At 45.0% G+C, this 22,269-nt stretch overlaps 2 protein-coding genes across 6 annotated transcripts in view; one reads left to right on the forward strand and one right to left on the reverse strand.

Moving 5' to 3' along the window:
* tecrl2b (trans-2,3-enoyl-CoA reductase-like 2b) overlaps positions 1 to 3,630 on the forward strand; it is an 8,766-nt gene extending 5,136 nt beyond the window's left edge. The window contains exons 6-12 of the mRNA XM_053487287.1: positions 428 to 533; positions 798 to 870; positions 1,197 to 1,240; positions 1,375 to 1,432; positions 2,481 to 2,569; positions 2,712 to 2,757; positions 2,855 to 3,630. Coding sequence (XP_053343262.1) covers positions 428 to 533; positions 798 to 870; positions 1,197 to 1,240; positions 1,375 to 1,432; positions 2,481 to 2,569; positions 2,712 to 2,757; positions 2,855 to 2,982 — 544 coding nt within the window. The 3' untranslated portion in view covers positions 2,983 to 3,630. The remainder of the gene's footprint in view (positions 1 to 427; positions 534 to 797; positions 871 to 1,196; positions 1,241 to 1,374; positions 1,433 to 2,480; positions 2,570 to 2,711; positions 2,758 to 2,854) is intronic.
* abca4b (ATP-binding cassette, sub-family A (ABC1), member 4b) overlaps positions 1 to 22,269 on the reverse strand; it is a 47,332-nt gene that overhangs the window by 7,169 nt on the left and 17,894 nt on the right. For 3 of the 5 annotated variants that reach the window (XR_008356381.1, XR_008356382.1, XM_053487284.1), the window contains exons 20-51: positions 21,845 to 22,022; positions 21,503 to 21,634; positions 20,850 to 20,989; positions 20,583 to 20,720; positions 20,155 to 20,336; positions 19,298 to 19,397; positions 18,988 to 19,193; positions 18,819 to 18,873; positions 18,436 to 18,507; positions 18,087 to 18,259; positions 17,187 to 17,311; positions 17,007 to 17,105; positions 16,527 to 16,716; positions 16,205 to 16,299; positions 16,084 to 16,116; positions 15,890 to 15,995; positions 15,695 to 15,769; positions 15,415 to 15,584; positions 14,923 to 15,100; positions 14,682 to 14,797; positions 14,173 to 14,320; positions 13,944 to 14,067; positions 13,726 to 13,855; positions 12,180 to 12,300; positions 12,024 to 12,086; positions 11,815 to 11,921; positions 11,563 to 11,704; positions 11,319 to 11,453; positions 10,643 to 10,746; positions 9,557 to 9,649; positions 5,026 to 5,275; positions 4,122 to 4,254 (exon numbers count right to left, since the gene is read on the reverse strand). Coding sequence is in view for 3 of the 5 variants with exons in the window: in XM_053487284.1 (XP_053343259.1) it covers positions 4,129 to 4,254; positions 5,026 to 5,275; positions 9,557 to 9,649; positions 10,643 to 10,746; positions 11,319 to 11,453; positions 11,563 to 11,704; positions 11,815 to 11,921; positions 12,024 to 12,086; positions 12,180 to 12,300; positions 13,726 to 13,855; positions 13,944 to 14,067; positions 14,173 to 14,320; positions 14,682 to 14,797; positions 14,923 to 15,100; positions 15,415 to 15,584; positions 15,695 to 15,769; positions 15,890 to 15,995; positions 16,084 to 16,116; positions 16,205 to 16,299; positions 16,527 to 16,716; positions 17,007 to 17,105; positions 17,187 to 17,311; positions 18,087 to 18,259; positions 18,436 to 18,507; positions 18,819 to 18,873; positions 18,988 to 19,193; positions 19,298 to 19,397; positions 20,155 to 20,336; positions 20,583 to 20,720; positions 20,850 to 20,989; positions 21,503 to 21,634; positions 21,845 to 22,022 (4,106 nt within the window). In the remaining 2 variants the exon portion in view is untranslated. Of the gene's footprint in view, positions 1 to 3,771; positions 4,255 to 5,025; positions 5,276 to 9,556; positions 9,650 to 10,642; positions 10,747 to 11,318; positions 11,454 to 11,562; positions 11,705 to 11,814; positions 11,922 to 12,023; positions 12,087 to 12,179; positions 12,301 to 13,725; positions 13,856 to 13,943; positions 14,068 to 14,172; positions 14,321 to 14,681; positions 14,798 to 14,922; positions 15,101 to 15,414; positions 15,585 to 15,694; positions 15,770 to 15,889; positions 15,996 to 16,083; positions 16,117 to 16,204; positions 16,300 to 16,526; positions 16,717 to 17,006; positions 17,106 to 17,186; positions 17,312 to 18,086; positions 18,260 to 18,435; positions 18,508 to 18,818; positions 18,874 to 18,987; positions 19,194 to 19,297; positions 19,398 to 20,154; positions 20,337 to 20,582; positions 20,721 to 20,849; positions 20,990 to 21,502; positions 21,635 to 21,844; positions 22,023 to 22,269 lie in introns of those variants that run through there. The other 2 variants (XM_053487283.1, XM_053487286.1) reach the window with 2 other exon arrangements.

Genomic DNA, 22,269 nt, shown 5'->3' on the forward strand with positions numbered 1-22,269 from the left:
ATAAAGTCAGAGAGGCCAGATTGAGGTGGTTTGGACATGTTCAGAGGAGAGATGGTGAATATATCGGTAGAAGGATGCTCAGGTTGGAACTGCCAGGCAGGAGGTCTAGAGGAAGACCAAAGAGGAGATTTATGGATGCAGTGAGAGAGGACATGAAGTTAGTTGGGGTGAGAGAAGAGGATGCAGAGGATAGGGTTAGATGGAGGGAGATGATTCACTGTGGCGACGCCTGAAAGGGAACAGCCCAAAGACAAAGAAGAAGAAGACACCTCAAAACAGCTCAATTCTGATTAACTTTTTTTGGTAAACAAACAGTATAAAATTTGACTCCTAATATCTTTGTGTGTGTGTGTGTGTGTGTGTGTGTGTGTGTGTGTGTGTGTGTGTGTGTGTGTGTGTGTGTGTGTATTTCTCCTTCTCTGTGCAGATTGGCGTGTGTGTGTCACACTCTGCACTATATAAAGCGATTAGTGGAGACGATATTCATCCACCGGTTTTCACACGGGACTCTGCCGCTTCACACCATAGCGCTGGTTTATTATTATTGTTATTATTATTATTGTTATTATTATTATTAGTTATTATTATTATTAGTTATTATTATTATTTAATATGATCTTTTGATTGTTTATCTGTTTGTCTGTCTGTAGGATTTTAATAGTTTGATTAGAGGTTCAGGAATCTGAATTCTCTTTACCTTCATGTTGGTCAGGATGTTAGCGATGCTAGCCCAGTTATACTCTCAGCCAATCAGAGGCTGTGGGCGGGGTTAACTGCTGTTTGATGTTATTTTGCAGAACTGTTTATATTACTGGGGGTTTGCAGCGTGGTTAGCGTACTACATCAACCATCCTCTCTACACCGCGCCCAGTAAGTGTTCACTACCTAGTGTTCACTACTTCACTAACTAGTGTTCACTCCTTAATGCTCACTGCATGGTGTTCATGCTTTATAATAATATCACAAACATCAACATTTATAAATTCCAGTTTGTTCAGTTTTAAATCCATATTTTTATTCCAGTGTTTCTCTCGACTCTGAACCTGAACATCATCCCAGTGACTCGGTTTTAGTCTTTATAAACATTTTAAGTGTAATTGTTTTCCAAATTTAGTGAGAAGGTGTAAGTGCAGGAAGTGTGAGCGTGAGCAGTGTGTTAACACTCGCACAATAACGTCTGTGTTTTTCCATTTTAGTGTACGGAAAAATTCAGATCTACACGGCGCTCCTGACGTTCCTGGTGTGTGTCCTAAAGTCTGGGTTCAGTAAATAAATAAACAAATAAAAATAGATAGATTTAAATTCTGTTGTGAATGTCAGCCTAACGTTCCAGCTGTGTGTGTGTGTGTGTGTGTGTGTGTGCTCCTCTCTCAGATCTGTGAGTCTGGAAACATCTCCATTCACCTCGCCCTCAATCACCTCAGCTGTAACGGTCAGAGGAAAACCTTTAATCGTCATCATCACCATCATAACCATCATCATTATAACCATCATCATCACCATCATCACCATCATCATAATCATCACCACCATCATCATCATCATAACCATCATCATAATCATCACCACCATCATCATCATAACCATCATCATTATAACCATCATCATCACCATCATCACCATCATCATAATCATCACCACCATCATCATCATCATAACCATCATCATAATCATCACCACCATCATCATCATAACCATCATCATTATAACCATCATCATCACCATCATCACCATCATCATAATCATCACCACCATCATCATCATCATAACCATCATCATTATAACCATCAAAACCATTACCCTCATCATCATCACCATCATCATCATCACCATCATAACCATCATCATAATCATCACCACCATCATCATCATCATAACCATCATCATCATCACCATCATAACCATCATCATTATAACCATCAAAACCATTACAATCATAACCATCATCATAATCATCACCACCATCATCACCATCATAACCATCATCATTATAACCATCAAAACCATTACCCTCATCATCATCACCATCATCATCATCATCATCATCATCACCATCATAACCATCATCATAATCATCACCACCATCATAACCATCATCATTATAACCATCAAAACCATTACCCTCATCATCACCACCATCATCATCATCATAACCATCATCATTATAACCATTAAAACCATCATCACCATCACCATCATAACCATCAAAACCATCACCATCATCATCACCATCATCATAACCATCATCATCAACATCATTATAACCATCATAACCATCAAAACCATTACCACCATCACCACCACCATCATCATCATCATCACTATCATAACCATCACCATCATCATCATCATCATCATCACTATCATAACCATCACCATCATCATCATCATCACTAAATCATCTCACATCAGAGAGAATGAGAGCTGAACATGGTGTGTGTGTGTGTGTGTGTGTGTGTGTGTGTGTGTGTGTGTTTCAGGATCGAGGCCAATGCAGATTCCATACCCGAGTAAAAATCCCTTCACCTGGTTGTTTTTCTTTGTCTCCTGCCCAAACTACACATACGAGGTGTGTTACACTCAACACACACACACACACACACACACACACACACACACACACACACACACACACACACACACACACAGACACACAGTTTGCTTGTAGTTTTTGTTATTGTATTTGATTCTGTGTGTTGTTTTGTTTGCAGGTGGGTTCCTGGATCAGCCTCTCAGTGATGACGCAGTGTGTTCCAGGTTCACACCTCACACACACACACACACACACACACACACACACACACACACGCGCGATCTGTCTGACAGTAATAACCTCCTGGCGTCTCTCCTGCAGTGGCTGTGTTCACGCTGATCGGGTTTGTACAGATGACCATCTGGGCTCGAGACAAACACAGAACCTACAGGCAGGAGTTCCCCGAGTACCCCGAGCTCAGGAGCGCCATCATTCCACTCTTCCTCTAGTGATTTGGGACACAGCGCACAAACAACCCTTTTATAGCCTTGTTTAATTTACACACACACACACACACACACACACACACACACACATGCAGGACAGAGAGAAACATTTAGCAGTGAAATCTGATTCTGCGCTAAAAGCGTGAAATTCTGTAAAAAGCTCCGTCCTGAATTCCCTCATGAGTGTCTCAGTGAGAGAGAAACGAGAGACAAGAGACGAGAGCATTTGGGACGCGACCTGACGTCACTGTGATCGAAACTTTAAACCACCAAAAGATGAATGTTTACTAGAATTTCTCTATTTATTGTAATAAAATTCAATATAAATATTTTTTTTTAAATCTGAATCCTGTAAACAGCTGCTCGATCTGTAACAGCTGGAAAATAAAAAGATTAAAAGTTTCTGAGAGTTCGTTTTTTTTTCCATTACAGGTGTGTGTTGTGTTCAGGAGAAGAATTTACACATTTCATTAATTATAATCAGGAAGTAAAAATGTGAAAATAAATATTTTATATATATTAAAACTCCTTGAAAAAATATATATTAATAAGAGCTTTATTCTGGCTTAATAGCTGCAGCAATTATGTGTGTCTGTGTGTGTGTGTGTGTGTGTGTGTGTGTGTGTGTGTGTGTGTGTGTGTGTGTGTGTGTCAGTATACATAAAACAGGCACGGCTTCAGCAGAAAAAGCATAAACACAAATAAAGCACAAAAACAATAAGAGCATATTTGCAGAACATGTAAACGTGGTGACGTGTCATGTACACACACACACACACACACACACACACACACACACACACACACACACACACTCTCGTCTTCTTTACATCCTCAGTATCATGTGTTATTGCTGATGTTACACTTCACATGACACACAGATGGACAGCATTGAAGCACACACACACACGCACACACACACACACACACACACACTGCTGATGATGAGAGATTTCTGTGAGATGTAACACACCACCAGCACACACTCGCTCAATCTTTATTACTTATTTATTACTGCGTCAGGAATCAGATTAAACTTCCTTCTTTGATTCATTAAATCATGAGTAGACAGATGTGTGTGTGTGTGTGTGTGTGTGTGTGTGTTCTATAGGTGTGTGTACGGCGTGTCATGACGTGTTTACATGATGGTTATTTTTTGGAAGCGGCCTTAACAGGTGAGATTTTTGCCTCTCGTCTGGCTCCGGCTGCTCTGGGATGAAGAACGACATCATCATCATCCTCAGCCGACTGCTGCTTCGCAAAATTCACAAACACCTGCAGGAAGAACAGAACACATCAGATTATAATAAACTCTAATCTAATCTAATCTCATCTAATTTAAATCTAAATCACATGGGAATGGAACCAAGGCGTTACACGTACAGTAGGCATCTTATCCAGAGCGACTTAAACAAAGTGCTTAGAAGTTTACATCACTGGACAGATACTTACTGGGTTACTGGGTTACTAACTCAGTCATACAACTGGGAGAGTATGGATGGGGCGTGGTCGTGGGTGTGGTCAGAGGCGTGGTCAGGGAGAGTTTGTGATTAATTTGGGGGTTTTAATTCGAGCACTTCCTTCTGCTTTAGATAAAATGATTTAAGGATTTAATGGCTGCTGCGTCTTGTTGATGTCTCACCACCAGAGGGCGCCACCTCTGACATTAAACACACGTTGGACCTGCTCAGTCTTTACTTCACTTTTGTTTGTGACTAACTGTGATTAAGTTTGTGTTAAACTGCACACATGGAGCAGGATGTTTACGATACTGGAACAAAGGTTATCATTGTGACGAGTGATTAGCTTTTGTAGCTAACGTAGCTGGCTAAGATTGGGAACCAGTAGCCCCAGTATCTCACCTCGGCCCTCCATGTGGTTTTAAAGCTCTTCGTTATGTCATGATAGTTTTTCTGGATTTATGAAACACAATCGTTTGACTAAGAAGTCCCTGGAACAGAGCCTAGCTGTTTGGAAATCTAGCTACGCTTAACTAGCGAGTCCAATCACACACACACACACACACACACGGTGATTTTTATTCACCTGGTCCAGCGTGGTCTGAGACACGGAGTAGTCCTCGATGTTGAGTTTGTGTTTGTTTTCTGCCACCAGCTGGAAGACTCGAGCGAGCGATGACGAGCCGATCTCATACTGCAGCGTGTTGTAGTGTTTCTCGCGCTGCACACATTTCGGAAAGTTGCTCTCCATGAACGCTTCAGCAGGACCGAGGTCCGGAGAGGAACCGGCTCGAGCCGCTCGGATCTTCATCGTCACCACGTAACCGTCTCCGAACCTGAGACCGAACACACACACACACGCGTCTGGAGTCAGACACAGGGGGTAAGTGTAGGAGGAGAACATCATCATCATCACGGCCGGTCCTGTCCCAGATCCAGCGCCGTGGGCTATTAGTTCTTCACCCGTCTCACATCAGTGCCGTGTTTGTTTAACCATCAGATAAACTCAGACGAATGAAACCTTTCAAGTAGTCACATGTATCTAAAATCTATTAATATAAGATAACAACAAACCTAAAATAAGATTATGATCATAATTAAGATTATATTTATTATATATTTATATATTTATTATATTATTATCTCTTGTTCTGAGAGACTGTAGCTGATGTCTATGATAACTCCCTGATGAGAACCAACTGGACTCCATATGAACTTCTCCACATCTCCTGTTCTACTGAACCTCCAGCCTCCTAGCACACAGTATGAGTGTAGATCAATCCCTGCTATCTGTTATCACCCAGATGAGGATGGGTTCCCTGTTGAGTCTGGTTCCTCTCAAGGTTTCTTCCTATTACCATCTCAGGGAGTTTTTCCCTCAGCACCGTCACCCTCGGCTCGTTCATCAGGGACGATCTGATCATTCTGATTCATACACACTCACATCTCATACACACTTATATAATTCTTATGATTGTGTAAAGCTGCTTTGCGACAATGACAATTGTTAAAATCACCAAACAAATAAAATTGAATTGAAATGTCTGAGTTTTGCTGGCGATCTGTGAAACTCAGAACAGCAGGTTCTTTATTAAACTGGAGACATCCCAGTGTCTGATGTCCCAATATCTGATGTCCCAGTGTCTGATACAGTGTCTGATGTCCCAGTGTCTGATACAGTGTCTGATGTCCCAGTGTCTGATGTCCCAGTGTCTGATACAGTGTCTAATGTCCCAGTGTCTGATACAGTGTCTGATGTCCCAGTGTCTGATACAGTCTGATGTCCCAGTGTCTGATACAGTGTCAGATGTCCTAGTGTCTGATACAGTGTCTGATGTCCCAGTGTCTGATGTCCCAGTGTCTGATACAGTCTGATGTCCCAGTGTCTGATACAGTGGCTGATGTCCAAGTGTCTGATACAGTGTCTGATGTCCCAGTGTCTGATACAGTGTCTGATGTCCCAGTGTCTGATGTCCCAGTGTCTGATACAGTGTCTGATGTCCCACTGTCTGATAGTGTCTGATGTCCCAGTGTCTGATGTCCCAGTGTCTGATACAGTCTGATGTCCCAGTGTCTGATACAGTGTCTGATGTCCTAGTGTCTGATACAGTGTCAGATGTCCCAGTGTCTGATACAGTGTCTGATGTCCCAGTGTCTGATGTCCCAGTGTCTGATACAGTGTCTGATGTCCCAGTGTCTGATACAGTGTCTGATGTCCCAGTGTCTGATACAGTGTCTGATGTCCCAGTGTCTGATACAGTGTCTGATGTCCCAGTGTCTGATACAGTGTCAGATGTCCTAGTGTCTGATACAGTGTCTGATGTCCCAGTGTCTGATACAGTCTGATGTCCCAGTGTCTGATACAGTGTCAGATATCCTAGTGTCTGATACAGTGTCTGATGTCCCAGTGTCTGATGTCCCAGTGTCAGATATCCTAGTGTCTAATACAGTGTCTGATGTCCCAGTGTCTGATGTCCCAGTGTCTGATACAGTGTCTGATGTCCCAGTGTCTGATACAGTGTCTGATGTCCCAGTGTCTAATACAGTCAGATATCCCAGTGTCTGATACAGTGTCAGATGTCCTAGTGTCTGATGTCCCAGTGTCTGATGTCCCAGTGTCTGATACAGTGTCTGATGTCCCAGTGTCTGATGTCCCAGTGTCTGATACAGTTTGATGTCCCAGTGTCTGATGTCCCAGTGTCAGTTGTCCTAGTGTCTGATACAGTGTCTGATGTCCCAGTGTCTGATGTCCCAGTGTCTGATACAGTCTGATGTCCCAGTGTCTGATACAGTGTCTGATGTCCCAGTGTCTGATACAGTGTCTGATGTCCCAGTGTCTGATACAGTGTCAGATGTCCTAGTGTCTGATACAGTGTCTGATGTCCCAGTGTCTGATACAGTCTGATGTCCCAGTGTCTGATACAGTGTCAGATGTCCTAGTGTCTGATACAGTGTCAGATGTCCTAGTGTCTGATACAGTGTCTGATGTCCCAGTGTCTGATGTCCCAGTGTCTGATACAGTCTGATGTCCCAGTGTCTGATACAGTGTCAGATGTCCCAGTGTCTGATACAGTGTCTGATGTCCCAGTGTCTGATACAGTCTGATGTCCAAGTGTCTGATACAGTGTCAGATATCCTAGTGTCTGATACAGTGTCTGATGTCCCAGTGTCTGATGTCCCAGTGTCAGATATCCTAGTGTCTGATACAGTGTCTGATGTCCCAGTGTCTGATGTCCCAGTGTCTGATACAGTGTCTGATGTCCCAGTGTCTGATACAGTCTGATGTCCCAGTGTCTGATACAGTGTCAGATGTCCCAGTGTCTGATGTCCCAGTGTCTGATGTCCCAGTGTCTGATACAGTGTCTGATGTCCCAGTGTCTGATACAGTGTCTGATGTCCCAGTGTCTGATACAGTCTGATGTCCCAGTGTCTGATGTCCCAGTGTCAGATGTCCTAGTGTCTGATACAGTGTCTGATGTTCCAGTGTCTGATGTCTCAGTGTCTGATACAGTCTGATGTCCCAGTGTCTGATACAGTGTCAGATGTCCCAGTGTCTGATACAGTGTCTGATGTCCCAGTGTCTGATACAGTGTCTGATGTCCCAGTGTCTGATACAGTGTCAGATGTCCTAGTGTCTGATACAGTGTCTGATGTCCCAGTGTCTGATACAGTCTGATGTCCCAGTGTCTGATACAGTGTCAGATGTCCTAGTGTCTGATACAGTGTCAGATGTCCTAGTGTCTGATACAGTGTCTGATGTCCCAGTGTCTGATGTCCCAGTGTCTGATACAGTCTGATGTCCCAGTGTCTGATACAGTGTCAGATGTCCCAGTGTCTGATACAGTGTCTGATGTCCCAGTGTCTGATACAGTGTCAGATGTCCTAGTGTCTGATACAGTGTCTGATGTCCCAGTGTCTGATACAGTCTGATGTCCCAGTGTCTGATACAGTGTCAGATGTCCTAGTGTCTGATACAGTGTCTGATGTCCCAGTGTCTGATGTCCCAGTGTCTGATACAGTGTCTGATGTCCCAGTGTCTGATAGTGTCTGATGTCCCAGTGTCTGATGTCCCAGTGTCTGATACAGTGTCTGATGTCCCAGTGTCTGATACAGTGTCTGATGTCCCAGTGTCTGATGTCCCAGTGTCTGATACAGTGTCTGATGTCCCAGTGTCTGATGTCCCAGTGTCTGATAGTGTCTGATGTCCCAGTGTCTGATAGTGTCTGATGTCCCAGTGTCTGATGTCCCAGTGTCTGATACAGTGTCTGATGTCCCAGTGTCTGATGTCCCAGTGTCTGATACAGTGTCTGATGTCCCAGTGTCTGATACAGTGTCTGATGTCCCAGTGTCTGATGTCCCAGTGTCTGATAGTGTCAGATGTCCTAGTGTCTGATACAGTGTCTGATGTCCCAGTGTCTGATACAGTCTGATGTCCCAGTGTCTGATACAGTGTCAGATGTCCTAGTGTCTGATACAGTGTCTGATGTCCCAGTGTCTGATACAGTGTCTGATGTCCCAGTGTCTGATAGTGTCTGATGTCCCAGTGTCTGATAGTGTCTGATGTCCCAGTGTCTGATGTCCCAGTGTCTGATACAGTGTCTGATGTCCCAGTGTCTGATGTCCCAGTGTCTGATACAGTGTCTGATGTCCCAGTGTCTGATGTCCCAGTGTCTGATAGTATCTGATGTCCCAGTGTCTGATGTCCCAGTGTCTGATACAGTGTCTGATGTCCCAGTGTCTGATACAGTGTCTGATGTCCCAGTGTCTGATACAGTGTCTGATGTCCCAGTGTCTGATGTCCCAGTGTCTGATACAGTGTCTGATGTCCCAGTGTCTGATGTCCCAGTGTCTGATAAAGTGTCTGATGTCCCAGTGTCTGATGTCCCAGTGTCTGATACAGTGTCTGATGGGAAAAATTTATTCCAATCTATTGGGCTAAAATTTTTCATCTTTCCATCATCATCATCAGTAGTATCAGTAACTGTAACTGTAACTGTAACGATCTGTTTCTACACTTTCTCATCATCAGTTCTCGGGACTAAACTTTTACTTTAGAAGGCAAAAGTAATTGCACTTTTTCTTGATTTAAAAAAAAAGTGAAATTGTAAAAATCTTACTTGTACTTGAGGTGTTGGATTGTGCCAAGACATTTGAATGTGCCGTTCACCATGATGGCCAAACGAGTGCACAACGCTTCACACTCCTCCATACTGCACACACACACACACACACACACACACACACACACACACACACACACAGACACACACACACAGACACACACAGGGGAAGTATCATTGAAACAATAGCTTGTTTATTTGTTCTAAGTTTGCGTCCATCAGGAGCATTAAACTCACAAGCTCACGGGTCTCATTACACTCAATCAGTTTAGTAATGAAGAGCTGAAATGAACACACACACACACACACACGCACAAACACACACACACACACACACACACACACACACACACACAGTAGGGGGATCCAGCACAAGTCTAGGAGAGTCTGGAGCGTCTCAGTGAGCCTGGTTAACGACCTCATGACCCGCTGCTGTGGAGTGTGAAGTCCAGTATGCACCAGTTCCACCAGTTCCACAGTGGTGTAGGAGGTAATGTCCCAGTCTCTGGTGTGTGAGGTCCCTGGCTTGTGTCTCTGTGTCTTTACTTTAGCTTTAGTTCAGTGTTACTGTGTATAAACACTACTGTAAGAACCTGTAGCGTATGCCAATAAGCCCCTCCTACTGGTCAAGTGGTTGAAGGTTCGAAGCCCAGGACTTTAAAATACGAGTGCTGATACTGACAGACCATGTGGCAGGAGGAGTGATGTGGACCGTGCAGGACGGCCAGTGGGCATAACCTTACCCTAGGAGCTCAGCGATAGGGCTCGTAGCATCTTTGCATAAGTATTCACCCCCATTCCCTGTAAATCCCCCAAATTAGATCTATTAAGAAAGAGACTTGATTATTAGTAAGATAATCTGATGCTGTAAAGCGCTGCATCATTGTGTTCTGGTTTGTTGCTCTGAGTTTGTTGCTCTGTTTCGCCTCCATGTGGACAGACTTGGAATTCAAATTCAGAATCAAATGAAATTAAAGGTTTTAATTGTGACCCCGTTCCACCAGGCTGTATATTTGACACATCTGTTGTAAATGTGTGTGTGTGTGTGTGTGTGTGTGTGTGTAGAAGTTTGACACAGCTTGCCTGTGTGATGTTAGAACTACAGCTCTGCCGTCTCGTATGACGCTCATGATGGCGTTCCACATGAAGCGGCGTGAGTGAGGATCCATCCCACTGGTGGGTTCATCCTGTAAACACCACGGCCAGGGTTAAACACGGCGAGGGTTCGAACCCAGCACTGACTGCTCCACAGAGAAATCCCAGAATAATTATTACAGAGTTAATACTGATTTAGATCCTGTAAGAACCTGAAGCAATGACCCTGATTAACTAATAAACACTGTGTGTGTGTGTGTGTGTGTGTGTGCCAAAAACTAAAATAGTTGTTTATGGAATAATCATGTTTTAAAGATACGGCTTGAGCTCTGACACTGGAATCCTTCCATACATGCTACAGAAACGTCACCTTTAACTTTATCCAATCGAATCATGTTTCATTTGTTTATAATTAGTCGAGCGCCTGCCTGCGTGTTAACTGTTTCTATGGAAACCAAACGTATCGTCATTAATTTAAACCTGTTCTGCAGTCAAAGAGTATTAATCAACACCTTCTGACCAATCAGCTGCTTCCCTTTAAAATACATTTTATCATTAATTTATAATACAATATTGCATACATACATATTATTATTATTATTATTATTATTATCATTGTTATTATTATTATTATAATGATGATGAAGATAATGATGATGATGACCAGCAGCAGTAGAGGTGGGCAGCCGATCATGGCGATTGCAGTTGACAGCTTCCTCTTGTTTCCTCCGCTGTACGTTCCAGCACAGAGACCTGCATACTCCGACAGGCCAATTTTATCTACGCACCACTGCGCCACCTGCAGGACACATAAAGCAGTGTGCGGTCACTTGATGTGAGATATTCACCCTTTAACTTCATTGATGTCGATTGCTCTGTAACTTTCTGACTAACGACCCCTGACTCACTCTGCTGATCTCGGACTCGGGAACTCCCCGGAGCCGCGCGTACAGGTACAGGTGCTCTCGGCCCGTCAGCAGCTCATCGATCGCGTCGAACTGTGGACAGTAGCCCATGTTCTGATGCACATCCAGGATGTTGGTTAGAATACTAGAGTAAGAAACATTAAAGTACCATAAATCATTCATAATTCAGCCGTACTTAAGTGTCACGTCTCAGTGTGGTTTCTTACTAACCGTTTTCACACATTAAGGTGTTACCTGTATCCGGCTACCGAGGCCTCACCGGAGGTCACGTCTGTGTCTCCAGTCAGCATTTTAAAAGTGGTAGTTTTTCCAGCACCGTTTACACCGAGCAGCCCAAAACACTGTGAACGCAGGCTAACGTTAGCACCTGTGTGTTTAAACGTCTTCCTTATGCTACAGCACTGTTAGTGTTTCAGCACAGAGAAAGAAACTAGATGTTTTACCTCCCCAGGTGGAACACCAACACAGATCCGATCCACCGCCGGCCTCTTCCTCCCCACGTACACCTGAACACACACACACACACACACACACAGACACACTGGTGTGTAAGTGATGATGGTTTACAGATGTGTGAGTAAGGTGTAGTCGATGCTGACCTTGGTGAGATCTCGGACGTGCAGGATGTCGTTGTTTTGTGTCCTGCTGTAAATCCTCTGTCTCTCCTGAGCAACATCATCATCTTCATCAGGAGCTGGGATCTGACTGTAGTCACATAACCTGCGCAGGACCACACCCACCATCTCCATCACACTGACCACACCCATCAACTCCATGACACAGACCACACCCACCACCTCAATCATACAGACCACACCCATTACACTGACCACACCCACCGCCTCATTACACTGACCACACCCATCGCCTCCATGACACAGACCACACCCACCACCTCAATCATACAGACCACACCCATTACACTGACCACACCCATCACCTCCATGACACAGACCACACCCACCACCTCAATCATACAGACCACACCCATTACACTGACCACACCCATTACACTGACCACACCCATCGCCTCCATGAAACAGACCACACCCACCACCTCAATCATACAGACCACACCCATTACATTGACCACACCCATCATAATTATGACTTACTATCTCATATTATGAGATAAGGGGAGGCAGTTTGTGAAAGGGAGCATTTTAGCGCATGACATCGGAAACGAAAGTTATTGCATCCTTTTGCCCGTAAATGAGGATCCAGAATTTTTAATAGGTGCCAGATGATTCTCTGAGATACCAGAAAGCCAGCTTGGATGCATTTTAAATGGATGATTTTGTATCCATGAAGCATTTCATATTGGTTTTGTTACGTGGGGCGGTATGGAGAGCCGCACCACAAAATGTTATGATGTTATGACGCTGGGCTTTAGAGGGGATGAATGAAATAGGAGTTGTTGTGAGAGTGCTTATGATACACACGGGAAGACCTCATCGTTTGGACATGGCGGGGGATTATTAATTAGGAACTTAAAAGGAAACAAAATTAAAACTGAAAACACAAAATGAACAGAGCCCCGCCGTCTACGCGAGAACGGACGGTGCTCGGGAAACTAAAAAACGTTCGCCCTTACCGAGGATTTATAAGAGAGAGAGGGGGGTTTGTGTCTTTTTTTGTACTTTCATACTGTACTTAACCTGAGTGCGCGCGCTGGACTGATGCGTGCCGCTCCCTCTCTCTCTCTCTCTCTCTCTCTCGCCGGCGTCTCAGACAGGCAGAGGCTGGGGCTTTGCTTCTGTCTCTAAGCAGCACACTTTTCTATCTGTTTGTCTTTCTTTTCTGCGGACATGCCCGTTCAGAATATTGGAAAGTATTTATGCGTGGTTCTGCCCCTCGTAAGACCCGCATCGTTACAGGTTTAGCTGCTCCTGAAGGAAGAGAGCCACTTCGAGGAGGACAGAATGTGCTTTTCTTCCTGAACAGTCATAAGCACTTTAGATACCTGTGCAGTGTTGATATACTAATGATAATATCATCCAAATTACCCAATGACATTAATACCAGTATCATACCAGTATCAATAAGTCATAATTATAAGATATTATCTCATAATTATGAGTTAGTAAGTAGGGCCTTTTCTATACTCCCTGTATATAAAGTAAATCATGTGGAACTCTCACTCACCAGTGATCCAGGAAGAACCTGTACTGAATGAGGAGAGTAAAGCTGAAGTAGATGAAACCCTCCAGTGCCATACACACCACGTACTTCCCCACAAAGTCCCACTTGAACGGGTCCAGAACAAACTCCTCCCCTTTACACACAAACATCATACATTACACTCACCTGATGTGTTAATGAAGTGGATTTACTCCATTCTAAATAACATGAGGTTACATCACCAAATCGGGCGTAGACGTCGGTCACCGCCTGGTTCATGGCCAGGTCGATCAGGCCCCGCCCCAAACAGAAATGAGGGAAAATCAGCAGCACCTTCTTTAATCCCTCATTAAACAGGAGCAGGGACTGAAACAGGGGACGTGTGTGTGTTAGGGTAACCATACTGATCATGAAGCAGGGAGTATTACCGAAACACACACACACACACACAGATAAGTGTAAGGGGATTACCCTGTTGTTCTCAAAGAGCTCAAGGATGAAGGTAATGGCGCTGCTGTTAATCCCGATGAACAGGTTAATGCAGGACAGAGAGACGTACGCGGTGCTGGGAACACTGAACACGTACGACATGGGGTACATCATCGGCGTCACGGACCACCTGCAACCACCAACACCCCCCCCCCCCCAAAAGCACGGGCCAGTAAATAAGAGTACGAGTTATTTACTCAAAATTTGTATTTAAAAAAAAATAAAGCAAGGTAAAAAGAAAAGGAAATTAAGAATAAACTAAAATGAAGGAAACAGAGAACCATAAAACTGAAGAGAAACGAGTTAATGTAGATGGTGAGAGAAGAACAAGAGGAAAAGGAAAAAGAAGAGGTAGGAGAAAAAAGATGAAGGTGGTGATGATGATAACAGAGAAGTGAAAGGAGGACATAATGAAAAATAAAGAAGGTGAAGTAGAAGAAATGTTAGAGGAAGCAGGAGAAGTAGGAGGAGAAAGAGAAGATGCAGCTGACCCGTATAAGCTCAGCAGGGTGATGAGCGCTGGCAGGTTCCTGGGGGACGTGTAGCATTTTTTATCAAAAGCGATGAAGATGAAGACGACCATGACTGTGCTGATGGAGTAATTCACCTTCAGAGTCACAAAGAGAGAAAAGATTCAGCTCCTGCACTTCCTCAGGAGGGTCTGGAACCTCATTAATATAGACGTGAGGATGATGACGGTGATGACGAAGAAGAAAAGCATGAAGCCCTCACCATGTCCCAGAAGAAGTTGGTGAGCCAGTAAATGAGAGGACTGACCCCACTAACGAACTGCAGGTGTTTGGCCTTCGTCGCTCGCTCCTGGATGAGGTAGAGGACGAAACTCGCCGGGACAAAGGACATGGCGAAGATCACGCAAATGGCCACCATGGCGTCCACAGACGTGGTCAAGCTGCTCAGCACACACACAAACACACACACAGCAGAGATCACATCATAGAGAACTAACTGAAACAAGTAAAAAAAAAACTAAGTCCTCAGATTCATTAAAAAAAAGAAAAATTAAAAGATCCAGAAAACTATAAATATTTCAAGAATAAAGTCAGTTTTTAAGGGGAGAAACAAATATTTAAGTAAATAGTGTGTTTAATTTCTGCAGAAATGTGATCTGTGACTTAGATTGCCTTTAATTGACTGTGGCTGTGTAATCTGTACATGGTCTGGGTGTGGCCTGGGTGTGTTGTGGGCGTGGCCTAAGACACCCACATTGTGACATCAGAGAGCTGCTCCTTGGTCAGGTTGAGGGGGTGGTTGATGGCGGTGATGCCGAATTCAGACGGATCAGCGTGAAAGGGAAGGTTAGCGCGCAGGATGGCGTTGTTCGCTATGTTCACGAAGGCCACCATGGAGTGCCACCCTTTATTACTAAACCACACCTGTGACATCACACAGAACACACAGCAAGGGGACTTGACCAAGGGAACAAGGGGGGAGTGTGAAAGTACATTACTGTAAGTTTCAAATTATATTTCTGACAAACGTTTACCTTCACGTTATATTCGCTTTCCATGTGGTGCAGGAACGGTCCGAGTTCTTCAACAGCGAGTCTGCAGTAGGGACCCTACAGAGGGGTCAGTGCGAAACGACACGCTTTTACATACATAGGCTTAACATAAACTATTGTTATATCTAGGTGATATATGTAGTGTGCCTCTGTAGGGTGCCTCTGTAGGGTGCCTACCCCAGTGATGTTCATCATGTTCCCGAGCTGGTACAGGAAGTTCTGTATGGTTACAGGATCCACGTGCACAACAGGAAGTTGGCCACCGACAGACAGACCGCCGTACCTGAGAACACAAACCAGTGTGATTACTGGGAAGAACCTTGAGAGCGTACTGGACCGAGGAAGAGATGAAAGAGAAAGAGACACGTTACCTCTGCTCGTTCACCCAGTATTTACTCTTTAAGCTGTGTGTGAGAAGCACACACCTTCTGGTTAGTGTCAGAGCTGTGATGTCATAAAAACGCAGGTAGAGGTAGGTGTGGTGACGCTCACCTGGTCCTGATGAGACTGGGATACGTCTTCACCAGGTAGTCGGACATGTTTCTGTCTGTCAGGTCGAGCAGAGTGTCTCCTGTCGCTTCCTTCCTCTGGACACAAACAGTGAGCACACTGATAACAATGCTAACAAGGCTAGTAGAGTTAACGATGCTAACAGTGCACTACTGACATGCAGGTGATGTGCTAGAACACTTTTTACTCTGAATGAAAGGGGCGAGGTGATCAGAGGGGCGGGGCCAGCGCAATCTTGTATAATTTTAGCTGGCGATGAATGTGTTTGAACTGAATGGTTTCTGCCCTGCAGCCGTTAGCGTACCTGGCGTGGAGGCAGTCCTCCTGCTCCGATTGGACAGACCGGGAGCATCGTGAGCTTCTGATTGGTGCTGCACTGACAGGAAGGGGAGGGGTTCCGCTCCGTCCACTCAGGGCTCAGCAAGATGTTACTAATCACTGGAGAAACGGGTGGAACGTCCCAATCTGTCGTAACATTCCCACATGGCAAGTTCCTACACACACACACACACACACACACACACACACACACAAGAAAACATTCACATAGATAATGCCAAACTGAGCTAACACTGTTTAAAAGAAGAATCTGACATGTTCTTTATCCTTTAGAGTAAAACTCTGTCCTGGTAAGTCGAACACACTCTCTAATCCCCATCCAGACCATGCTAACAACGCTAACAACGCTAACAACACCAGAATCTTGTATTTATTTGTTCTATTTCAGCGACAGACTCAGAGATGTAGAGGTGTTAACAGGTGTGTGTGGTGTGAGGTGTCTTACTCTAGCGGCTGGTCCTTCATACAGCGCGTCCCCATCCCCGGGTCTCTCAGCAGCGTGTAGATGAAGTGTCTCATGGTGGGATGGGACGGACGCTCGTTACTGAAACGAGCAAATCACGACTAATTAAATCTCACCGCAGCGATAATTAAGACGTCAGGTATAAAGTGAAGCGACGCTGACCTTAAGAAGGTGAGCTGCTGTCCGTACATCCAGGGTGTGAGTGTTAGACTCGGGTACTCGCCAAACGGAGGGACGATCAGAGTAAAGAACAAAGCAACTAACACGAAGCTCGCTGGCAGAACAATCTACACACACACACACACACACACACACAGGATGAAAATAGAAATATCTTTCTGATAATTTCTACATATTACAAGTGTTTGAGTGAAAGTGGTGGGTGTGACTGAGTGAGATGGATGGGCGGGTCTAAGTGAGACAGGTGTGTGTGTTTGAATGAGACAGATGGACGTGTCTGAGTGAAACAGGTGTGTGTGCCTGAATGAGACAGTGGGCTTGTTAGAGTAAGAGAGGTGAGCATGTCTGTCTGAGACGCGTGTGTGTGTGAGTGAGATAGGGGGGCGTGTCTAAATGAGACAGATAGGTGTGTTTGAGTGAGACAGGTGGGCGTGTCTGAGTAAGACAGATGAGTGTGTTTGAGTGAGACAGGGGGGCGTGTCTAAATGAGACAAATAGGTGTGTTTAAGTGAGACAGGTGGGCGTGTCTGAGTGAGACAGGTGGGCGTGTCTGAGTGAGACAGGTGAGTGTGTTTGAGTGAGACAGGGGGGCGTGTCTAAATGAGACAAATAGGTGTGTTTAAGTGAGACAGGTGGGCGTGTCTGAGTGAGACAGGTGGGCGTGTCTGAGTGAGACAGGTGAGTGTGTTTGAGTGAGACAGGGGGGCGTGTCTAAATGAGACAAATAGGTGTGTTTAAGTGAGACAGGTGGGCGTGTCTGAGTGAGACAGGTGGGCGTGTCTGAGTGAGACAGGTGGGCATGTCTGAGTGAGACAGGTGAGTGTGCTTGAGTGAGACAGGCGGGCGTGTCCAAATTGACTGATCAGGACTCTTTGATGTCACCTGAGCGAGAAAGTCCTCGGAGCTGCGCGTTGCGTGATGAAATCTCTTCACCAGTAAAGCGTGAAACTGTTTCATCACCAGACTGAGACCTTTGACCTGTCCCAAGACTTTCCCAGTGCCACTATCCGAAGCACCACCTGTCCCCACGCCGTTCTCCTGAGCTCCGTTCCCTCCTGCAGGAGACCACACAGAGAACATCTCAAGAACTTCACTGTAAAAACTGTGATGAAAGTTCTAGCAAAGCTATGGGCTACAGGGCATTAATTAATGCTAAGCTAAAGTACTAAAGTGCCTCAGTGCGCGGTGCAGGAATGCTAATCAGCGCTAGCTCGCCCGAGCACTTTATCACCTTCAGGAGCCACAGATTTGTTAGTGTCTCTCAACAAACTGCTGCTTTTCTTCCTCTGTAACATCCACTGCTCTGGGGAACACCATTAGATTCGATACAAACCGTTACACACACACACACACACACACACACAGAGGCACCAGCGATAATCATAAATTCATACAAAAAGAAAAAAGACAATAAACACAAAAGACACGAGAGGGTGAACAATAACAACACAAACATTAACACACATGACACACAAATCGTGTGCAAACATGTTAAGAACAAACACAAATTACACAGAAGGAAACAAGACGAGGGCGCTGCAGGTGGGAGCGGGAGGGTGATGGGGGGGGTGACGGGGGGGGGGGGTGATGTGGGGGGGGGGGGGCGGTGCCTACCTGGCTGCATGTTGCCGTTACACGCCTCTCCTTCTGCAGTAACCTTCAGGAAGATCTGAGAGAGGAGAAGACGTCTCACTTCTTGTTCATCTCTCACAATCTAACAACACTGACTAAACGTCTCTAACAGAACTGAAATGGTGTCGAAGTGAGAGGAGGTGAAGCGGACCTCCTCCAGCGAGGTGTCTGAAATGCCGAAGCTGCTCAGGCCGACGTCTCCGAGCGTCTCCTCCAGCTCCCGGAACAAGCTGGCGTACGAGCGGTGTTTAAAACCTTTATTTGGCAGCAGGTAGGTGAGCTCCTGACCGATCACCTCGATCAGCCTGGCCTCAGGAACGTGGTGGTGGATGAGAGCGGTGATGTTCTCCACATTACCTGACCAGGAAAATCCAAGTCTTCATTAATAAAACAATATTAACATTCCTAACATGAAGCAAAACATTAAAGGAAAAATGCTAAGAGATGATTAGCGCGCTAACCGTCCAGGCTCCTGTCCATGTGCTGGCTTCGAGTCTCCTCTTTAAACCTGCCGCAGGTGGAGCAGGCGCAGGAACACTCGGACGCACAGTCACACTCGTTCTGCAAAACAAAACAAATGTACACAAAATAAACTCATTAATGGCCTTCAAGCGGTGCAGTGATAAAGCGACACAGTGGTAAAGTGCTCGCCCTATCATCCGGAGATCGCTGGTTCGATTCCCGGGTGATGCTGTAACCTCTCACAGCCGGAGGCACAGAGAGAGCTGATTGGCCGAGCTCTCTCAGGGGGGAGGGATGAAAGGTACTTTGCATTAATCACGGCTCTACAGCCAATCAGGGGCGTCTGTGAGCTCACGCAAGTGAAAGGAGCGGATAGCGCTGTCCTCCGAGTGTGTTACTTCACCCCCTAAGCGAGCAGTTCGAAAAGATGCGGTCGGTGACGTCACGTGGTTCGGAGGAAACACGTGATAGTCTTTGGCCCTCCTGACTGAGTGGTAGTAGTAGCCTTAATGTGGAGCCCCCTAGTGACGGGGAGGAATTGGACACGACTAAATTAGGGAGAAAATCGGGGAAAAAACAAAAAATAATAAAAATACGTTCTAACTCTCATGATCTTAGCTGTAGATTTACTGAACAGCAGCACAAACCTGTCAGAACATACTGTTACCATGACAACCATCATCTCAGCGCTAGCATTAGAACATGATAAACCATTACGCGGTTATGTTGTCCTCCAATGTAATAAAAAAAGTGTATTTAATGACATCACAGTCAGAGATCATGACTAGCCCCGCCCTCTGAAGATGACTTTAGAGGAAAAGAAAAGGTTTAAATCGTGTGTAACGGGACGCCTCACCTCTTTCTTTCGCACGTCTTTAATACGGCGGACGAGTGTGAGATAAAACCCAACACCAAAGCAGTTCTTCAGGAAGAGAGGAGAACCGCAGCAGCGCAGCTGGCCTTTAGAAAGGATCGCCACTCGATCACTGAGAAGATCAGCTTCATCCATGTGGTGGGTGGAGAGAATCACCGTGCGGCCTGAGAGAGAGAGAGAGAGAGAGAGAGAGAGAGAGAGGTCTAAAGTGCTATCATGAAGGAATGAGTGTTTCTAGCTGCTCTAACGTCAGTGAGAACAGGAAGTCACTCATCACACTGACGGTAAACATAACTATACACGGATTAAAGTAAAACCTGACGTTCTTCCATAAACCAAGATTCATATTCGTGGAAATAAAACAATTCATGACCAGCTGTAATAGAAAAATAATAATAATAATAAATCACCTGCACGGTACTTCAGGAGTAAATCCCAGATGGACCGTCTGGAGTACGGGTCAACTCCTGAAGTGGGCTCGTCCAAAATCACCACCTTGGAGCCTCCAACAAACGCCATGGCAACCGACAACTTCCTCTGCATCCCACCTACACACACACACACACACACACACACACAGAGCACTGAGGAGGAACTCAGGAGGAACTCAGAAGGAGCCCTGCACATGGTACTCTTCACTGATCTGTAAGGAGTCAGACTGAGGGATGAGATCAGACCAGAGAGGTTCTGCGCTTCCTCGTGGCGTTTGTGGGTTAACCCCAGGTCCTGCAGCATGGCCTCCACTTCCTGTTCAGCTTCTTCACGCTCTCGGCTTTTCAGCAGCGAGTAGAAGAGGACGTGTTCCTCTACCGTCAGACTGGAACAGATGGAGCACTCGATCAGAGAGGAACCCGAGCACCACCACACACACACACACACACACACACACACACACACACATACTGTATATATAGATAAACTAAATCTAATCTAATTTAAAAGCTAATAAAAGTTGTTGCCGGTGTGAATAATAATAAATAACTCACATTTATTAATTCATTCATTTATTTATTTTAACCATTCGTATTTTTTTTTTCTCTTTTTTCTTAATTTCTCTTACCCATAATGCTCCTCTCTTATTTCGCTTTATTTCTCTAATATTTTTTGGCTTCTATTTATAACTAATAGATTTCTATTTTTATCTCTGGAACTTTTGTTCCATTTATTTCCAGAACATTTTTGTTTCTAAAAGTTTTTTTTATAAATTTTTTTTTTTACCTCTGAATGAATCTGTTCACATCGGTGTTGATTTTTGTGATTATAATCTAATCTCTCTCTAATCCCTGCTTTAGGAGGCTGTATTTGTTTCTGCGTGTGTGTTGATGCTCACTGGTTGAACAGGATGTTGTGCTGAGGACACACCCCCAGGGAGCGTCTAATCACGTCCATGTCCGAGCGAATGTCCTTCCCGCTGATGATCGCCGTTCCAGACGTGGGAGGAAACAGACCGGTCAGGATGGACCTGAGGGAGGAGAAGAGAGGGAACACTCTGAGTGTGAGTAGTGTGTCCTGAGTTACCTCCTCCTCAGCTCTCATCCACTGTTTCAGACCGGAGCTCCTCTAACATCTACACTCATGTCATGCTGTAACTCATCTCAGGACCTCCAGCTGAGACAGTGTTGGGAGAGGGATGAGGGTGAATTACACACTGAGGAGAAACGCGGCTGCGTACAGTGTGGTGGTCTTTCCCGCTCCGTTGTGTCCCAGGAACGAGGTGATCTGTCCTTCATAGAAGTTCAAACTGAGGCCGTTAACAGCTGGACGAGAACTTCCGGGATAAACCTTCACGAGCTCCTTCACACGCACACCCACCTCCAAGCCCTCAGGCTCTGCCTCGAACAACGGGTTTTCTGTGGACACACACACACACACACACACACACACACCTGGTGTTTCTGAGACACTTGATAGATTACAATATTTACCATCTAAGACACAGTTATGATCCTACATTATTATGATCTTTTGATTTATATGCTTAACTATATACTCCTTCTATATCTTGCAGTGTTGTTAGATCTTCATTGCACTAGTAACTTCTGGTCAGTTCTGGCATTACGCTGTGTGTACTGACTGTATGTGAGATATACAGTGTGC

This window comes from Clarias gariepinus, chromosome 25 (assembly GCF_024256425.1).
Source record: "Clarias gariepinus isolate MV-2021 ecotype Netherlands chromosome 25, CGAR_prim_01v2, whole genome shotgun sequence".
Classification (NCBI taxonomy): Eukaryota; Metazoa; Chordata; class Actinopteri; order Siluriformes; family Clariidae; genus Clarias; species Clarias gariepinus.